At 54.1% G+C, this 17252-nt stretch overlaps 1 protein-coding gene across 10 annotated transcripts in view; it reads right to left on the bottom strand.

Moving 5' to 3' along the window:
* LOC122386865 (eye-specific diacylglycerol kinase-like) overlaps positions 1-17252 on the bottom strand; it is a 180068-nt gene that overhangs the window by 28947 nt on the left and 133869 nt on the right. For all 10 annotated transcript variants that reach the window (XM_043376616.1, XM_043376574.1, XM_043376627.1 and 7 more), the window contains one exon: positions 13256-13430. In XM_043376616.1, coding sequence (XP_043232551.1) covers positions 13256-13430 — 175 coding nt within the window. The remainder of the gene's footprint in view (positions 1-13255; positions 13431-17252) is intronic.

The raw sequence follows: 17252 nt of genomic DNA, 5'->3' as shown, positions 1-17252 counted from the left end.
GAGTTGACTAGGCGTGGAGAAGATGTGCGGGGAAGAAAGCCAGTCTTGTTGGAGAGGTTGAGAGAGCTCTTGAAGGAAGAAGAGTTCCAGAGTCAGGGAGCTAGGAAGCAGGCCAAGGAAGAGACCGATAAGCTGCATGAAGAGTGTGAGCCGAAGAAAGCCGATGATGGGAAGAGTGTGAAGTCGGGATCATCAAGATCTGGAGGTGGAAGTGCTGCAAGTTCCAAGCCTGCCTCCAGTGTCCGAACATCGGCCAGCATCGTCTCTGCCAGGGCTTTGGAGAGAGCGAGGCTGGCTGGGCTGTCTGCCAAGAAGGAAGCCCTGAAGAAGAGGCACCAGCTTGAAGAAGAAGAAGCTGCATTGAGAAAGAAGAGAGAAGAGCTGGAGATCCAGGCGGAGATAGACGAGAGTGAAGCCAAGGAGAAGGTCCTGGAGGAGATGCTGAAGGTGGAGCATGCGACAAGAGCTGCAAGTATGTGGTTGCAAGGGGCTGCTGCCGCCGACACAGTCCAGCCACAGGAAGCTGCGGTGACAAGAGCTCTGCAAGATGCCGCAGCTCAGCAAGATGCTACATCTCCAGCGGCATCTCCACAGGAAGTGACACCAGAATCCGTTCTGCAAGACGAGCCAACACAGCAGCAAGTAGCTGGCGGGGCTCCGGCTCAACACAGCACTGACCTGCAGATGGTAAGGCGTCTCCACCTGCCATCACTTGACCTGACCACTTTCAGGGGTGACACTTCGAAGTTCAAGCCCTTCCTCAGGACCTTCGAGTCCAACATAGCAAGAAATGTGGACTGTGATGCTGAGAGGCTCCTGTACCTGCTTAAGTTCACCAAGGGAAAGCCACACGACCTCGTTCAGACCTGCGTTCATCTGCCTGAAGAGCAGGGCTATGCCCAAGCTGTCATGTTGCTCCACCGCAGGTACGACTGTCAGGCTCAGACCGTAGCTAGTCTGGTGGACGAGATGCTAGCCCTACCCACCCTTAGAGCGGATGATGGAGACGGACTGGATGACTTTGGCATCTTCCTCAGGGGCTGCATGAACGCGCTCGAGAACCTGCCACACGGTGTGGGGTCTGTTGACTCGAAGACCATCCGAAGACTGCTGGAGAAGCTCCCGTATCACCTGACTGAGAGGTGGCGCCGGAAAGCTGATGCCATCGAACAGGAAGGGAGACGTCCAGCGAACTTCAGTGATCTTGTCCAATTCATCGAGACTGAAGCAAGGATTGCAACGAACCCCTCGTACGGACGACATGTGCTGTGCCCAGGAACAAGAACCAAGAAAGATGACACAAAGCTGAAGGTGCAGCCCTCAGGAAGGGTAATCGCTGGAAGAACTCTAGCAGGAAGTGTCCAGCCCATGGAGAATGCACACCCATCATGTCTCTTTTGCCAGGGAAAACACCAGATCGAAAACTGCAAGAAGTTCGAGTCCAGGACGCACGAGGAGAGGAGCAAGTTCGTGAAAGAGAAGGGCCTCTGCTTCGCCTGTCTTCAGCATGGCCACCGCTCCAGGTTCTGTAAGGAAAGGAGGACCTGTGAGCGGTGCAACAGAAGCCACCCAACTGTGCTCCATGAAGATAGGATAAGTCCAACACCAAGTGCTACAACAGGCCATCTGGCGCCCAGCGGGGCGGGAGGGGCCAAGCTCCAGGTGCTGAAGGTGATGGTGGGGCTAGACAAGGAGACTGTGGTAACTAACGCCTTTCTGGACAGCGGTAGCACACACTCGTTCATCTCAAAGCACCTGTTGCAGAAGATGAAGGTGACGCCGCAAAACAACTCATCACTGAGGGTGTGCACGATCAGGGGAGAGGCGGTGATGGACAGCTGTCTCGTTCCTGGTCTGGTCATCAGAAGCCTCGATGGGGACAACTGCATGGAGCTGCCGCCTCTGTATGTCCTGGACCACATCCCTGTGACGTCTGAAGACATTCCATCCGAAGAAGATGTGAGTAAATGGAAATACCTGCAAGATGCTGGAGTATTTCTGGAGACACTATCAGGTGACCAAGAGATTGGCCTCCTGATAGGAGGTAACGCGGCCAGTGTGATGGAGCCTGTGGAAGTGTGTCCGAGCCGAGATGATGGTCCCTATGCTGTGAGAACGAGGTATGGTTGGGTGCTGAGTGGTGTCGGGAAGTTCACCAAGTCAGTCAGCATCAACCGCATCAAGATCGTGGACGCACTGGGCCCAGAAGAGCTGTTCGAGGACCGAGCCGACACAAGAAGAGGTCTGTCGGTTGAAGATGTAAGATGGTGCACACAGATGGAGACAGGCTGCAGACGAAGAGAAGGGAGATACGAGATCAAGCTGCCCTTCAGGGAGAGCAAGCCGCTTCTTGACAACAACCGTCAAGTTGCTCTCAAGAGGCTCAATCTTCTGAAGAGGGCCTTTGAGAAGGACCCGAAGTACGCTGAAGAGTACAAGGCTGTGATGGCAGACCTGCTGGAGAAGGGGTATGCGGAAGAGGCCCCAGACAACGATAAACCAGCATGCAAGTGGTACATCCCGCACTTCGGAGTTCGGCATCCGCAGAAAGAGAAGGTTCGGGTTGTGTTTGACTGCGCGAGCAAGTTCAACGGCGTGTCTCTCAATGACACTCTCTTGCAGGGACCTGACCTGACTAACCCACTGATTGACGTGCTCATCCGTTTCCGTGAACAGCCGTACGCCTTCACGGGGGACATCGAGGCCATGTTCATGCAGGTGTTGGTCCCCGAACATCAACGAGACTACCTGCGGTTCCTGTGGTGGCCAAGAGGAGATGTCACCTGCACGCCCAAGGAATATCGCAATACAAGACATCTCTTCGGTGCTACGTCTTCACCGAGCTGCGCCAACCTGGCGCTGCACAGGACAGCTGAGGAGTTCGGTCAGAAGATGGAGGAGGCCAGAGACACCGTGAGACGGAACTTCTATGTGGATGACGTCCTGAAGTCTGTGGGAAGCGAAGGAGCCGCGGTCAAACTGGTCGGAGACCTCAAGGCGCTCTGCGCCGAGGGCGGCTTCAAGCTTACCAAGATCAGCAGTAACAGTGTCGGAGTCCTGAGATCTGTGCCCAGAGAAGAGAGGACAAAGAAAGTGAAAGAGCTCACGCCGGGGACAGACGCTCTTCCAGTGGAACGCGCCCTGGGAGTACTGTGGGACACTAACTCCGACATGTTCAGCTTCCAGGTAGACGTCAGCAAGTTGACGAAGAAACCGAAGACGAAGAGGGGGATGTTGTCGGCTACGGCGTCCTGCTACGACCCGCTGGGACTGGTGACTCCATGCATCGTGAGAGCGAGGATCTTGCTCCAAGACCTGTTCCGGCTGAAAGTGGGCTGGGATGAGGAAGTGCCCAAAGCTACGAGAGAATCCTGGGAGCGATGGCTGCGAGACCTGCCGCAGTTGTCTCACTGTTTCTTCCCCAGGTGCGTTACGGCGGGAAGACTGGACGGGACGGTGGAGCTGCACCACTTCGCGGACGCGAGCGAGAGAGCCTATGGCGCCGTCTCCTATCTGCGTACCGTGACGCCGGAAGGACGCGCTCACTGCGCTCTGCTCGCCAGCAAAGCTCGACTGGCCCCCGTGAAAGCGCTCACTATCCCCCGACTCGAGTTGGCTGCTGCCAAGCTGGCGGTTGAGGCAGGACAAGAGCTGGTCCGCGCACTGGACACCCGAGTTGAACAGAACTACTGGACTGACAGTACGACAGTACTGAAGTACATCCGCAACACCAGGACACGGTTTCATGTATTCGTTTCGAATCGGCTCGCGGCTATTCATGACGGGTCGAGCGTCGAACAGTGGAGGTTTGTGCCCACAGGTCAGAACCCGGCGGATCTGGTCTCCCGGGGAGTGGACGCCCAAACGCTGATGGGCAGTAGCCTCTGGAGAGCCGGTCCTCAGTTCCTGAAGGGGCCGCCGGAGACGTGGCCGAGCGACCCAGAAGCTGGAGAAGGAGTCTCCGAGCACGATCCGGAGGTGAAGACATCTACATGCCTGAGCAGCGTCGAGGGCAATGCCGACGCCGTCAGGCCGATGAAGAGGCTAGTCAACCACTACTCGACTTGGAGACGGCTGACCAGGGCGGTGGCATGGATCCGCCGTGTGTTGCGGATGCTGAGGGACAAGAAACGTGGCGGCATCATGTCGTCGCCGGCCGAGCTCAGCGTACAGGAGATTGCAGACGCTGAGAAACTCATCATCTTGTCGGAGCAGGAAGCGAGCTTCCCGCAGGAGATGAAGGACCTGAGAGCGGGCAAGGAAGTACGTCTGTCGAGCCCGCTCGCCCGCCTGGATCCCGGCCTCCAGGATGGCGTGCTGAGAACTCGGGGTCGCCTGAGGAACTCCGCGCTGTGCCAGACTGCCAAGTGCCCAGCGATCCTTCCGAAGAAGGGGCGCGTCATTGATATGCTGATCGAGGACTTTCATTGCAGAGCCGGCCACGAAGGAAGACAGCACGTCATGGCTGACATCAGTAGGTCTTACTGGGTGCTGGGAGCTAACTCGGCCGTCAGGCGCGTGTTGAGCCGCTGCCTGAGCTGCCGCCGAAGGCAGAGACCGCCGGAGACTCAAAAGATGGCCGACCTTCCGGAGGATCGGGTTCGTGAAGGCGAGAAACCGTTCACCAGGACCGGTGTCGACTTTTTCGGCAACTTCTACGTCAAGAGGGGCAGGTCTCACGTCAAGAAGTATGGCGTAATCTTCACGTGCCTCGCAACGCGAGCGGTGCACATAGAGGTGGCGGAAAGCTTGTCAACTGACTCGTTCCTGTGCGCACTGCGCAGGTTTGTCGCTCGCCGAGGCGACGTACGCACCTTGCGCTCTGACCGCGGTACAAACTTCACGGGCGCAGACCGAGAGCTCCGAAACGAAGTCGACAAGCTGCAGAACGACAACAACCGGATCCAGAAAGTTGCCCTGGACATGAAGATCGACTGGAGGTTTAACCCGCCGCACGCATCGCACTTCGGCGGAGCCTGGGAAAGGCAGATTCGCACTATCCGCAAGATCCTGAACGCCATCCTGACCGAACAATCCATGACAGACGAGACGCTTCACACACTCCTGTGTGAGGTCGAATGTATAATTAACAACCGGCCTCTGACGCCGGTCAGTGCTGACCCCAGAGACGAGACTCCGCTCACACCTAACCACATCCTGCACCTCAAGTGTGTAACGCTTCCCAGCAGCAGCGCTACTACAGACTGCGACCTAGTCGGTCGCCGCCAATGGAGACGAGCCGCCTACTTGGCGGAGCAATTCTGGCGCCGTTGGCGCAGGGAGTACCTGCCGTTGTTGCAGACGAGAGCAGGACGATCTACAAGAAGCACGACGAACATGAAGCCAGGGGACATCGTGCTCATGGTGGACGACGCCGTTCCTCGCGGAACTTGGCCGCTCGGACGCGTAGAGGCGGCGCCGGCGGCCGCGGACGGACGAGTTCGCACCGTGTGGGTCCGCGTCCGCGGCACGACTTATGCGCGACCCATCACCAAGGTGGTGAAGATTATCGGCGCTACCGAGGCCGAGTGAAGAAGGAAAGTTTAAGTTTGTTTTGACGGCGAAGTCAAAAAGGGGCGGGTGTTAGTGCGCCTGTGAGCCGCGCGCCTGTGTGCGCGTGACGGAGGAGTCATGCGTCTGCAGCGACACCTGCGCCTTACGGTCTGCGCGGTGCGGTGGAGTTTCCCAGACAGCCGCGAGATGGAGCAGCCTGCCCCTTCCTGAGCCGTTCCCGTCCCCCCACGCTGGCTTCGCGCGGTAGCTTTATTGGCCGTGTCTCAGACGGCGCGAACAGCTGATCGATACTTTTGCCCATCTCTGTCGCGGGCGGTACTTGTTCGTTGCGTACGATATATGTGTTATCTTTTTGTGTTGTGTTTCGCGGGATGAGTTTATACGGGGATATTTTTCTGTTATTCCGCATGTTATTTGTTTTACGGATGAGTATGGCATGCTCATGTGTTAATGTTTATGTCCGCGTGTCTGCAGTACTTGCGGGTTCCCGTGACTGGCGGGCTCTAAGTCAGCCGCCATACTCAGTCCTTTTCATGGTGTACTCCGTCGAGAATGGAGGCATGGCGCCTGAGTGGACGAAATCGTTGGTAAGAATTGAACATTATGATTTATTGCTTTATTGCTTCTAGATTATCGCGCTCTTGAATTTGTTCTATTTTTCCGTATCGTTTATTCAATGTTTTTGCCTTTGCAGAAACCGCTAGATGCATCGTTGTTTACCGTGCCTACCTGCGCTAGTGCCAGTTTGCGTTGCCACGCTGCTTCATATGCTGCACCTACGCATCAGTATTCGCTAGTCGACCGCATCGTGACGAATACAAGCAACGCTCTGGCTACGGTGTTCTGCGCGTAACAACGCTCGTCAATCTACGGCTCAGGCGACAATAGCCTGTTCATGTTGACGATGACGTATTATCCTTAGCCGGTTAATGGAAGAAACGCAATCTTATTCATTACGTTGCAATAAAAAGAAATGGTTGGTTGAAATTCAAACAGCTTTGCACTTTTCAGCGTGAGTTCTGTATCCGTCTTTTTCACCAACTTAAACGATGGTTGACTCGAACTTGAGGAGTATGGATAATATGAAGACTTCGTATGATGGATTCACGATGAGGTATACCTATTCCAGTCACTTTACAGCTTACGTGGGTTCCAGACCCCATTGCCAAGCGCGGAAATGTTCCGCAGCCGCCCTCACAAGCCAGCGAAGATTAGCACTTAGCATACCTGCATATCCGGATTCCGAGGCCTGACTGGGTCACTTTTGGCGCTTATGTGGTGCGTCTTTATTTTCAGCAGCGATAGGCATCTGATAACTGTGATAAGAAAGATCACAAACAAACACTATCTTAGCCCTAAAGATAGACGACCACAATCCAGAGCGTAGCAAACAGATAAGCTTCTTGCTCTAAAAATAGGCAAGTAGATAGGTAATTATTTTGAAGCGGTGATATTTTTTTCCTTTCTGTTCGCAGTACCGTCAGGGAGACTAGGTCTCAGAGTGTATAGGGCGCGTCGTCATCCGACCACACGCGCCGCGTCTGCCGACAAGATGGACGGCGGTTCGGAAGGCCAGCGGGCCAGCGCTGGATCACTAGGGGTCATTATTTATCAGAGTGTCCGCCGGCCTGCCAGCTGAGTTTTCCCAGCACCAGGTGCCGCCGAGTGGTGATGGAGCGCAGGTCACCACTGGTGCCGCGCGGGGAACGATCGGTGATCTGTCTGGAGGGGTCGCCCTCTCCAGGTGGCTGGTTCAGCCACTGAGGGAACGGCAGGTGACAGATCAGCCGCAGTTTACCGCGCAGGGTGGGAAAGGTTGGGTCATGGGTGTCAATCCGCCTGAGGCAGGAAACCCGGCCGCCGAACTCGGCCGCCATTTCCTGCCTCCAGTTTAATGAGCGGAAGCAGGCGAGGTGACACCGATGGACTGGCACAGGTGTTCGCGCCGAAAATGGTGGCGTGTTCGCGCCGGAATGGTGGCGCGCCCGCCGCCAGCACCATCGGCCGTCAGGCGCACAAATGGTGCCAATCAAACCAAGTTATTGGCACTGGGCACGCCACCGACGCGGCCGCCCGTCATCAGAATAATTTTGATGAAAACGGCGAACTCCTTTTAACGACGAAGGCAAACACGCAACTTAGTCAACCGACAGTAAAAACGAACAGCTTCGAAGGATTAATTAACGCCGTGATGCATTGAATCGGTAAACGAGGTCCGAGGAAGTCAGTAAAAGTCGCGATCGAAGTGACATCTATCGAGTGACAGGCCAACGACAGCTCTGGGGTACTGCGGTGCAGCATCACGCAGGCGTCATGAGTATAGTGCCATCTATCGAGTGGAACACGAACCAGCGGCACTGCGTGGGCGGCAGGCCGGACCCTCTCACTGTTATTATGTCGCGTCCGGGTACACAGAGCCAGAAAAGCCGGCCAGCAAAACATAAAAGTATGGTGAGCTCATCGGCTGAGTGCACCAGCCCTGATGCATAATCGGATCACAAACAAAAGAAGAAGTAAAACTCCCAGAAATCTTCAACTGTCTACAGAGTGACGTCATGTATCCCAAGAATAGAAAAGTTCATTAGCAATCACGTAGCAGAAGGACATAGGGCTAGCCAATGATGTCAAACTATGCTGACACAGTATAAAAATATCGTCAGTCACACGACAGCCTCAATACCGTAGTACAATAAAACCTTCTTTAGTTGAAGGAAGCCACCAGCCGTTTCACGAACACCCACGGCCACTAACCCCGCGCGTACTCGTGCCGACCACCTCGGAGATAGACCCGGGCACCGGCAGGGCACAGCGGCAGCGGCGGCAGCGGCCCTTTGATCAGGCTAATGGGTCGGATCACAGTGGCCGCCGGCATGCAGCCATTAGGAGACGGTAATGCCGCCCGGACAGCCGCCCCGTCACATGCACGGTCATTTGCACATCAACAGAGTGCGCGCAGACAGCGCCGCAAGACGCTCTGGTCGTGTCCAGGACGGAGGCGGACAATGCGACGTCTGCTATGGCCATGTGTGGATATTCACACAGCGTATTTACGAGCCAGTACCTATTTCTGACCAATAGGGAGTGTAAAGCGTGCTACATACATGCTACGAATTACATTCTAGGTCTAGTCGAATTGTATGCTGTCCGAAGAAAGACTCTCACAATCCCAATCTCCCTTCCTCGTTCTTTTTCCTCTGCCTCCCCTCTTCCTCAAAACACCCCATAATACACACTCTCCTCCTCCTCTCTCTCCCTCTCTCTCTGTCTTTCCCTCTGTCTCTCTGCTTCTCTCCTCTCACTCTCTCCTCCCCTTTCGATGCAGACCATTTGCGTCAATGACCGTCGAAGGTCGTATCGAGCACGTACGGCCGAACCGTGCGAGGGCCAGCCAGATCCAGTCTCGATTAAGTTCCAAAGTGTGGCGACCTTTGCACGCTGTCCGGTGCCGCCTGGAACGTGCTCTGTTCCGAAAGGGTACGGCGGCGTAGGCCGGCGGGCCATGCTGCGAATTGTCGCCGGAGCAATGTCATTCACCTCCATTGAGCAACTTAACGGAATGCTCGCTGGAAATAGAGTGCAAAGGAAACGGCATCGACCTATGCGGACGTCTCATTCATCTTTATTGATATAGCCAGACAACCCGGCTTGCTTTCTACTCTCTCAGAATTGGTTGGCGCGAAAAATCGAAGGCATCGTCGGGCAAGCAGAATGCACGACCACTACAGAATAAACTTGGCTCGACAAACAACTATAACAATTATACCAACAATCAGTCTGGAGCCCTCGGCACAACTCTGAATGGGAGACGGGCGCCAATCCGCACCCCTGGTCGTGTGTGGCCCGCACGTACTCCTCACGGACACCGCGACCTCGCCGTCAGAGCGGCGGCCGCCGGCCCCGCACGGCCCGTCGTGCGCCGCGCCTTCCACGATTACCGACGCGCCGACGACGACCATGATTGGTGGTTTCGGTGACGTATGATGCGTATGACGTCATACGATCACAGGGTCCCCGGTGGGTCGATCGGCCCGCGACGTCACGGGGTGGTCAGTTCCGGGATGACCCCCTGAGGCTGCTTCCGACTCTCCACTCGTGCGATCGAGTGATTAGAAGGCTTTCACAAGATTCGCTGACACGCCAAGACCGACCCATAGGGCACTGTGGAGTGAACGAAGGCAGTCTGGTGATTTTTAATGAACAATGCCAGATTAATCTAGTTTTGCATTTGTTTCTTAATTCAACCATTCGGCGAAAGAACGCCAAGCTATGGTTGAGTGTTTCACTAACTTAACGATGTACTCACAAGAATATCTGTACCTACTTCCCAGGACACTGAACATTTTGTTCAACGGCGCAAGCGAAATCATTCGTACATAACGCATATTTGAATCAAATCCTATACTTATTCAGCAAACTTACGGCACGCTCTCAAACGTGAAGACCAAGCCTATCAAGGAAACTCCCTCGAACGTCTGCAGGCCATATTCTCGCGCTGAGATGGAGCCGGATCTATTGGCGCTGAACGCGGAAGTTCTGGGGACGTTGCCGGCGTCACGGGATTGCCGGCCATCCGGACGGTCGTAAGGCGGAATTCCATCACGGGTCGCCGGCCACCGATCGGCGCGAGAGGGCTGAGAGAAGGTTCAGGTTCAGAAGAGAGAGGAGAGGCGAGGTGAGGTGAAAGGCGGAGAGATAGGAGGACTGACAGCGTGCAGATAGGGTATATATGATAACAGAGGCAGGAAAGGTAGATGACACAAGCCGGATATGACTAGACGTCACCGTGACGGTTACGTCACCAGTTACCAACGAAGCAAGATATGCGAGTGATTGGTTGACATCGTTTATCAGGCATGGGATAGTCAGCGATGCTTTTTCGGAGTATCCTTTTTTGCATGATAGTAATTGCAGGGAGTGCCAGCTGCGACACTAGAGGTTATGTACTGGATCCTTCTGCAGAAAATCGTTTAATGGAGCCACCAGTGATTTTAGCCACAGCCACGACGGTATCATAAAGAATCTCCCACCGACAAACAAGCACACAACTTGCTTACCAATCAAAACACGCGCCAGTGTCGAATCAGCTGCTTCCAAGGCGGCTCTTCATCATCCTCTCCGCATCTCTCTGCGGATGATAAACTACCCAGAACAACATCTAACTGCCTGTCTGCTAGACACCCAATCGATGGAGCTGGGTGGCCGAGTGACCGCCGCGCGGGTCGGGTGCCACTGAGGTCCGTGCCCGTCAAATACCGCCGACCCCACTGTGCGGGTCTGCCGAGCGGGGTGCCCCTGGTTATATCGATACCGAGCGGCGGGGCCGGGGTCACCGCACAGCCAGCCAGCGATCTGTGGTCGGCAGAGCCGGCCATACTGTATCTCTATAGTCCGTGATAGCGCAAACGAGCGCCCGCTCCGGCTCTGCCGCTCCGCCGGATGGGGCCGCGTGAAAAACGACCACCGCCGGTCCCATGTGGCGAGCTGGAGAGCCTTATAAAGATGAAGAAATGGGGGGCTTAATGGCGCAGACAAGAGAATTCAATACTCGGACGGCTAAATTCACATCCTGGCTCTACCCCGCAGGCAGGCGGAGCCCAGTGAGGGGACAAAGTCAACCGATTGCCGTCAACCGCAGCTCAACCGTCATCCACTGACCGCGGCTCGGTCGAGTGCGCGCGGCGGCACACGCCTCAGCAGACAGCAATTATTAATCGAGAGCCGCCACCGACACAGCGCTGCCGACGAGCCTGTATTGGCCGCCGACAGAATCGACTGAGGAACAGGAGATCCAACTCCGCGGTCCGGGTCCCGGGGGAGGACGGCCAGCGCCGCTCCACCAGCCTCCCGGTGAGGAGCACAGCGACAGAGCGCTGGTGAGGGGCTCAGCCGGCCGGCCAACCGCGAGCCACAGAGGTGGGCGAAAAGTAACAACCCAACGTGTAGACAATGTGCAACAGTCGACAAGTACAAACTCTTTTGAGACCCGAAACGGCTGCTTCAGTTTCCAAGTCAACACATGCCGAAATAGTTCTAAAATGCGATCTCTAATTACAAGTTACAACATTATCCTGTCCGAGCGCATGGGACACAAGTATTGCTCAAGTTTGAAAGTCCGATATAAGGTATCAGACTTTGGTCGCGCGTCTCTGCAACTTTTCAGAAGAGCCTCGCTTCCTAAAGAGACGGGGCCTCGGGGCCTCATCCGCCCTGAACTCGTTACCTGAACAGGCAGCCTCTATTGTTGCAAGTTGTCGGCAAAATAATAGGCACCGTTTACATTTTAAGCGAATGTAAAACGCAGTCAGCTTTCCTATTGTGCACTGGTCCTTACGGTGCACTCAACCAGACAGCGTTGATTGCGGCACTGGAGCGAAATTCATGGTGGTGTTTCAGGACGTTGTTCAATCAAGCAGACTCGGAATTCACGACCCAATGTCAAGCTAGCCTGAGCTACTTAACCAACAGCGCTCATTGACATGGAAAACAAACGACATGACCGACATGACGCACGATTGAGCTACCAGGTGATGTCCAGGTGTATTTATATTTTATAATCATGGTTTTGCTGTTTACAGAAAACCTGCGAGAAACCACCAAGTTTCTCCTTTAATTCGTATAAATTTATTTCCCGACCATCCAAACGACCTTTTTAAATGTGTACAGAACGGATACCTACTTTAAAATACAACATACTGCAAACAGCACGACTCTAGTTCAACAAAGAGCCGAACGGTACACAAGACCGCTCAGTAAAGTGGTCCTGCGGGACCGTGGGAACCGGTAGGGGCGGTGCCCGCCGTCTATCCGGTGCGTCGCAGGGCGGTTAGCCACGATAAAACGTCACCGCTCCATTTCGCTAAAAGCCTGGCCAGACGTTATTCCATAAACCAAGATCGCTCTTATGTCATCGCAGCGATTAAAACCAAGGAAACGGTTAACAGCTATCAGCTGACATATTACGTGTCCGAAGATCTAAATAGAACCACCTGCGCTAAATACTTCTTCGCTACAGCCTTTTTTCATTGATAGCCCTGAGAGCAATATATCAAGAAATGATATAATTTATACGGGAATGCCTGTCCACTGTAAAATTAGGCCCAGACTGATAGAGTGCTCGAGAATGTCGTATAAAACGCGGTGCAATTCCTGCCCCACAGCCTGGGCGTCAACGAAATTCCGTCATGGATTATGTGTGATGCTCATATAGCCTGAAGAATGAAACTCCAACAACATGAATGAAAAATGAGACACCAACGTGAAAAACGAGTGTTAAGCAAACATGCCAACTATCCACCACAAAGGAATTAATTATCTGCATTTGTCACATCTTTGTGAAGTGAGTTCAACGATGTTAGTCACCCCTCCCCAGCCGAGCGCCCTGGGTGTACTCCCCCCGCCCGACTCTACCCACTCCCCCTCCCTGACTCTACTCCCCTCCCTGGCTGTACTCCCCTCCCTGGCTCTACTCCCCTCCCCGGCTGTACTCCCCCTCCCTGGCTGTACCCCTCCCTGGCTGTTTGTATGTTTGTTTGTTTGTTTGTTTGTTTGTTTGTTTGTTTGTTTATTGGGGCTTTAGGACGCGCCGACTGCAAAGGTCATTTTGCGCCCATCCCCAGCCGAGCGCCCTGCCCGAACTCACACCGCCCCGACTCTACTCCCTAGTCCCTACCCTAGCTGTACTCACAACTCCCAGACTCTACTCCCCTCCCCGACTCTACTCTCCCTCCCCGGCTGTACTCACGCCTCCCCAGCCGAGCGCCCTGGCCAGGTCATTGCCGGTACCCAGCGGCAGGACGGCGATGGCCGGCGGGGGACTGAAGCCCATCTGGTCGAGCACAGAGAGCACCCACCCGACGGTGCCGTCACCACCGCAGGCCAGCACGCGCAGGTTCGGCACCTTGCGGTACATCTCCAGCCTGCCGGAGAAAGACCGAGTGAGGTGGAAAGTGGGGTGAGAAAGTGGGGGAGGGCGAGAAGGTTATGTTACACAACCGTGGTGTGCGTGTGCCCTTAGCGTTATTGAATAGATCGACGTTGCAGACCGTAAAACATTTATACTCATTCTACATTATTGTTATGTAACTGCATGCTGGATGTTTGAAGATGTATGACAGCACGTCTGCTCAAACAGTTTCATTCAGTCGCACACAATGCATCCAGCCACTGCATCGCTACCTCGGCACACACTGATGACCTCTGATAACCCCCTGTCGGTGGGTAGCCGTCCCCGCGATCCCTCACACCGGTGGTGGACCAAACCGCCACCATTGACCGGTCGGCGGACCAGGAGCCGTCGGCAGAGCGCACACGGTCGGCGACGCAGCGCTATCTGTCATAAGGACGGCTCCTTGTGTCCCGCCCCGACCCCGACCCTGACCCCGACCCCGACCGGGCCGGACCCCGACCCAGCCGGACCGGACCCGGACCCGGCCGGGCCTTGCGGGTCGATGGGGAGTAATCCATAATTCAGCCACAGCGGTTTGGACACGAGCGGACCCGCTGCACATTGCGGCCCGCCCGCCCGGACGGCCGGCCGCGAGGCAGCCAGCAATAATGACCAGACGATGGTGTAAGAAAGGCCTCAAAGTGTGTGAATTAGTGAATGTACGGAAGCAGACGTTTTAAATTTCGCACTCAGGCACTCAATTCGAAAGTTATTTGCATTTCAAAAACGAATCGTCATTGTAAGCCAAACTTCAAGGTGAACATGCTATAAATTACTCCAAGCTCTTCATAACTACAACTGTAGTCCCAACAGACATCACAGGTCCTGTGAGGAAGTTGGAGGTAGGAGTGACGAGTAGTAAAGTAATCTTGGGAGTGACAGCCAGTTTTTTTCCGAGCCCAAAAAGCCTCGTTCTTCTCACTTGAAAAGAGATGGACAGCCCAATGCATTACACACATTATTTTCCCTGTTGACCTATCTCGGTCTGACTCTTCTGTCATTTCCTCTCCCCCAATTCTCTCCTCCTCTCTCTCTCTCTCTCTCTCTCTCTCTCTCTCTCTCTCTCTCTCTCTCTCTCTCTCTCTCTCTCTCTCTCTCTCTCTCTCTCTCTCTCTCTCTCTCTCTCTCTCTCCCCCCTCTCATATGCTCCATCTAAGCAGAACTCTGGGCCAGCCGGGAACCACCCAACGGCTCGCCGGAAATGAGCAAACGACGAGACGGATACGGGGAGACAGCGGGGGTCCGATGACGGGACGATGACGACCGGATGACGTGCACCAGGGGGGGGGGGGGGGGTCGATACGGAGCTGACGCCGCCTGCCGATAGACCATGACGGAGCCTGGCTCGAGGTCGGAGCCGAAATACATTTTGGTGTGCGGATGAAATCATTTGCCAGCATTGGAGCTCGCAAAGGAAAGTAAAAAAGTGACCTTCACAAACATCTGTTGTACCATTTGCTTTTTTAATGAGCAGATAATACTCTGCGAAGTGCAAAATAATGATGATGATCTGAACTTATTATATTAATAAGTCAATCGAAGAAGAGAAAGCCATAATATGGAGCAATGTGATCGAGTATCTTGTTCGGATACATCTGAACGAATGTTTAATGCAACGTAAAAGCAGCCGTTGTTAGCGTTCGGTAGCTTAGAGGATCACTAACATAATAGATCGGATCATATTGTCAGGAAAATCTCCGAGATCATATTGCTAAGAAGATCTCAGTAAATCACACTAATGGTCATGCTGATCTCACTGCACAGCCAATAATGAGAGGGCACTCAATAAATATTGTGTGGAGGTGGGGACAGGGAGAAAAGAGCGTATCTATTTTGCGTCCAACAAAACGAGGCAGTCCAGAACGAGTATGATACGAGTGACATGAGAAACGCGGGACTATAGAATACCAGTTCCCTAAAGCCTCTTCTCATAAGGACCTATTGCCTGCAGCGTGGTAAGGAGTCTTCAACACACAATACATTTTCAGTAGCTGGTCGCTCCCACTGTTAAAAAAGCCTCCCAAATGCGTCATCTGGCATGTTTTTACTACAGTAGGAGGTACCAATTCGGTCTGTGTTTGTGATCCGTAACAGCCTTCATACAGTATCGCGCTCGCTCCTTGCCCAATTTCACAGTCTAGCCCAGGGCTCGCCGCCGGCAGCGCAGTATCGCCTGGCCTGCTGTTTTCGCCAGTTTGCAATCAAGTGGCCGCACAGCCTGCAATAACCACAGACCGACCCGCACTGTATGAAGTTTTACTGTCCAAAACATGTGCGGATCCAAAAACACAGCGCCTTGCTTAGTGAGTAACTCTAGGCAAAGACGACCACCACCGAAAACACCATCACTGGAAGATGTTAGATTGTATCATGCGTAATGAAGTGGTCTTAGTACTTAATGGACACGTAACTATGACACTTTTGTGGTTCTCCCGCATGATATTCATATAAGAATGCCCAAAAATGCAGCTTCGATAGCTGATAATCAGATGCATTTGTTCCGTCACCAGCATCATCATCCAGATCCATGTAACTCCCATACAATCCTTCCATCATAGGTCCATTCATACTGACAATAAACCTCAGGGTCATCGCTACACCGCCGTGGTTATCCTACACCTATACCGAGCCCGTCACCGGCATCCCTCTCATGGAGTCAGAAAGAGAGAGAGAGAGAGAGAGAGAGAGAGAGAGAGAGAGAGAGAGAGAGAGAGAGAGAGAGAGAGAGAGAGAGAGAGAGAGAGAGAGAGAGAGAGAGAGAGAGAGAGAGAGAGAGAGAGAGAGAGAGCGAGAGAGAGAGAGAGAGAGAGAGAGGGAGAGGGAGAGAGAGAAGAGAGAAGAGATCGCCCTCGCGGCGTCTCGGTGCTCCGGGCCCGGCTATTCTCGGTGTAGCTCGGCTCTCCGACGGCTATTCTCGGTGTAGCTCGGCTCTCCGACGGCTATTCTCGGTGTAGCTCGGCTCTCCGACGGCTATTCTCGGTGTAGCTCGGCTCTCCGACGGCTATTCTCGGTGTAGCTCGGCTCTCCGACTCTCTGTACCGCCCGGCCGGCCAGCCCGCAGTAATGGCTCAGCCGTCCCGGACCGCGGGTCCGGTGTCGGCGGGCCCCTGATAGTGGATCCGGTGTCCAATCAACGGTCACCCCTCCCCCAGGGCAGAGCAGGAGGAGGGGATCCGCGACCCGCCGCCGACCGACCCAAAACAAATAAAACTGATTACATAAGCACATCACGCTGCATGTAACGTAAAGGAGCATTGCATGCCTACTTTTTGTTGAAGGAACGGATAAAATGTAGCATAACAGAAACTTTGAAAAGAGGAAATACTTAATCCATGCATTATCGTTTCTCCGCACGACAAAAATAATACAAAACAATACAAAAATAGCTCAATGGGCGTGCGAACTATACGACCCATATACACATCACGTGTCATCCACATGGCGCGCGCGTTGCTCACCCTTCTCGAGGTCCTCCCTGTGTGAGATCGTATAGCTCCATGGCGTGCGAACTATCCGATCAATAAACACATCACATGTTGTCCATACGGCGCGCGAGAGTTGCTCACCCTTCTCGAGGTCCTCCCTGTGTGAGATCGTATAGCTCCATGGCGTGCGAACTATCCGATCAATGAACACATCACATGTCATCCATACGGCGCGCGAGAGTTGCTCACCCTTCTCGAGGTCCTCCCTGTGTGAGATCGTATAGCTCCATGGCGTGCGAACTATCCGATCAATAAACACATCACATGTTGTCCATACGGCGCGCGAGAGTTGCTCACCCTTCTCGAGG

The sequence above is a fragment of the Amphibalanus amphitrite genome, unplaced genomic scaffold (assembly GCF_019059575.1).
Source record: "Amphibalanus amphitrite isolate SeventyFive unplaced genomic scaffold, NRLGWU_Aamphi_draft 000016F_arrow, whole genome shotgun sequence".
In the NCBI taxonomy this organism is placed as follows: Eukaryota; Metazoa; Arthropoda; class Thecostraca; order Balanomorpha; family Balanidae; genus Amphibalanus; species Amphibalanus amphitrite.
Note: the sequence above shows the minus strand (reverse complement) of the source record. Positions and strands in the feature narration are given on the sequence as shown.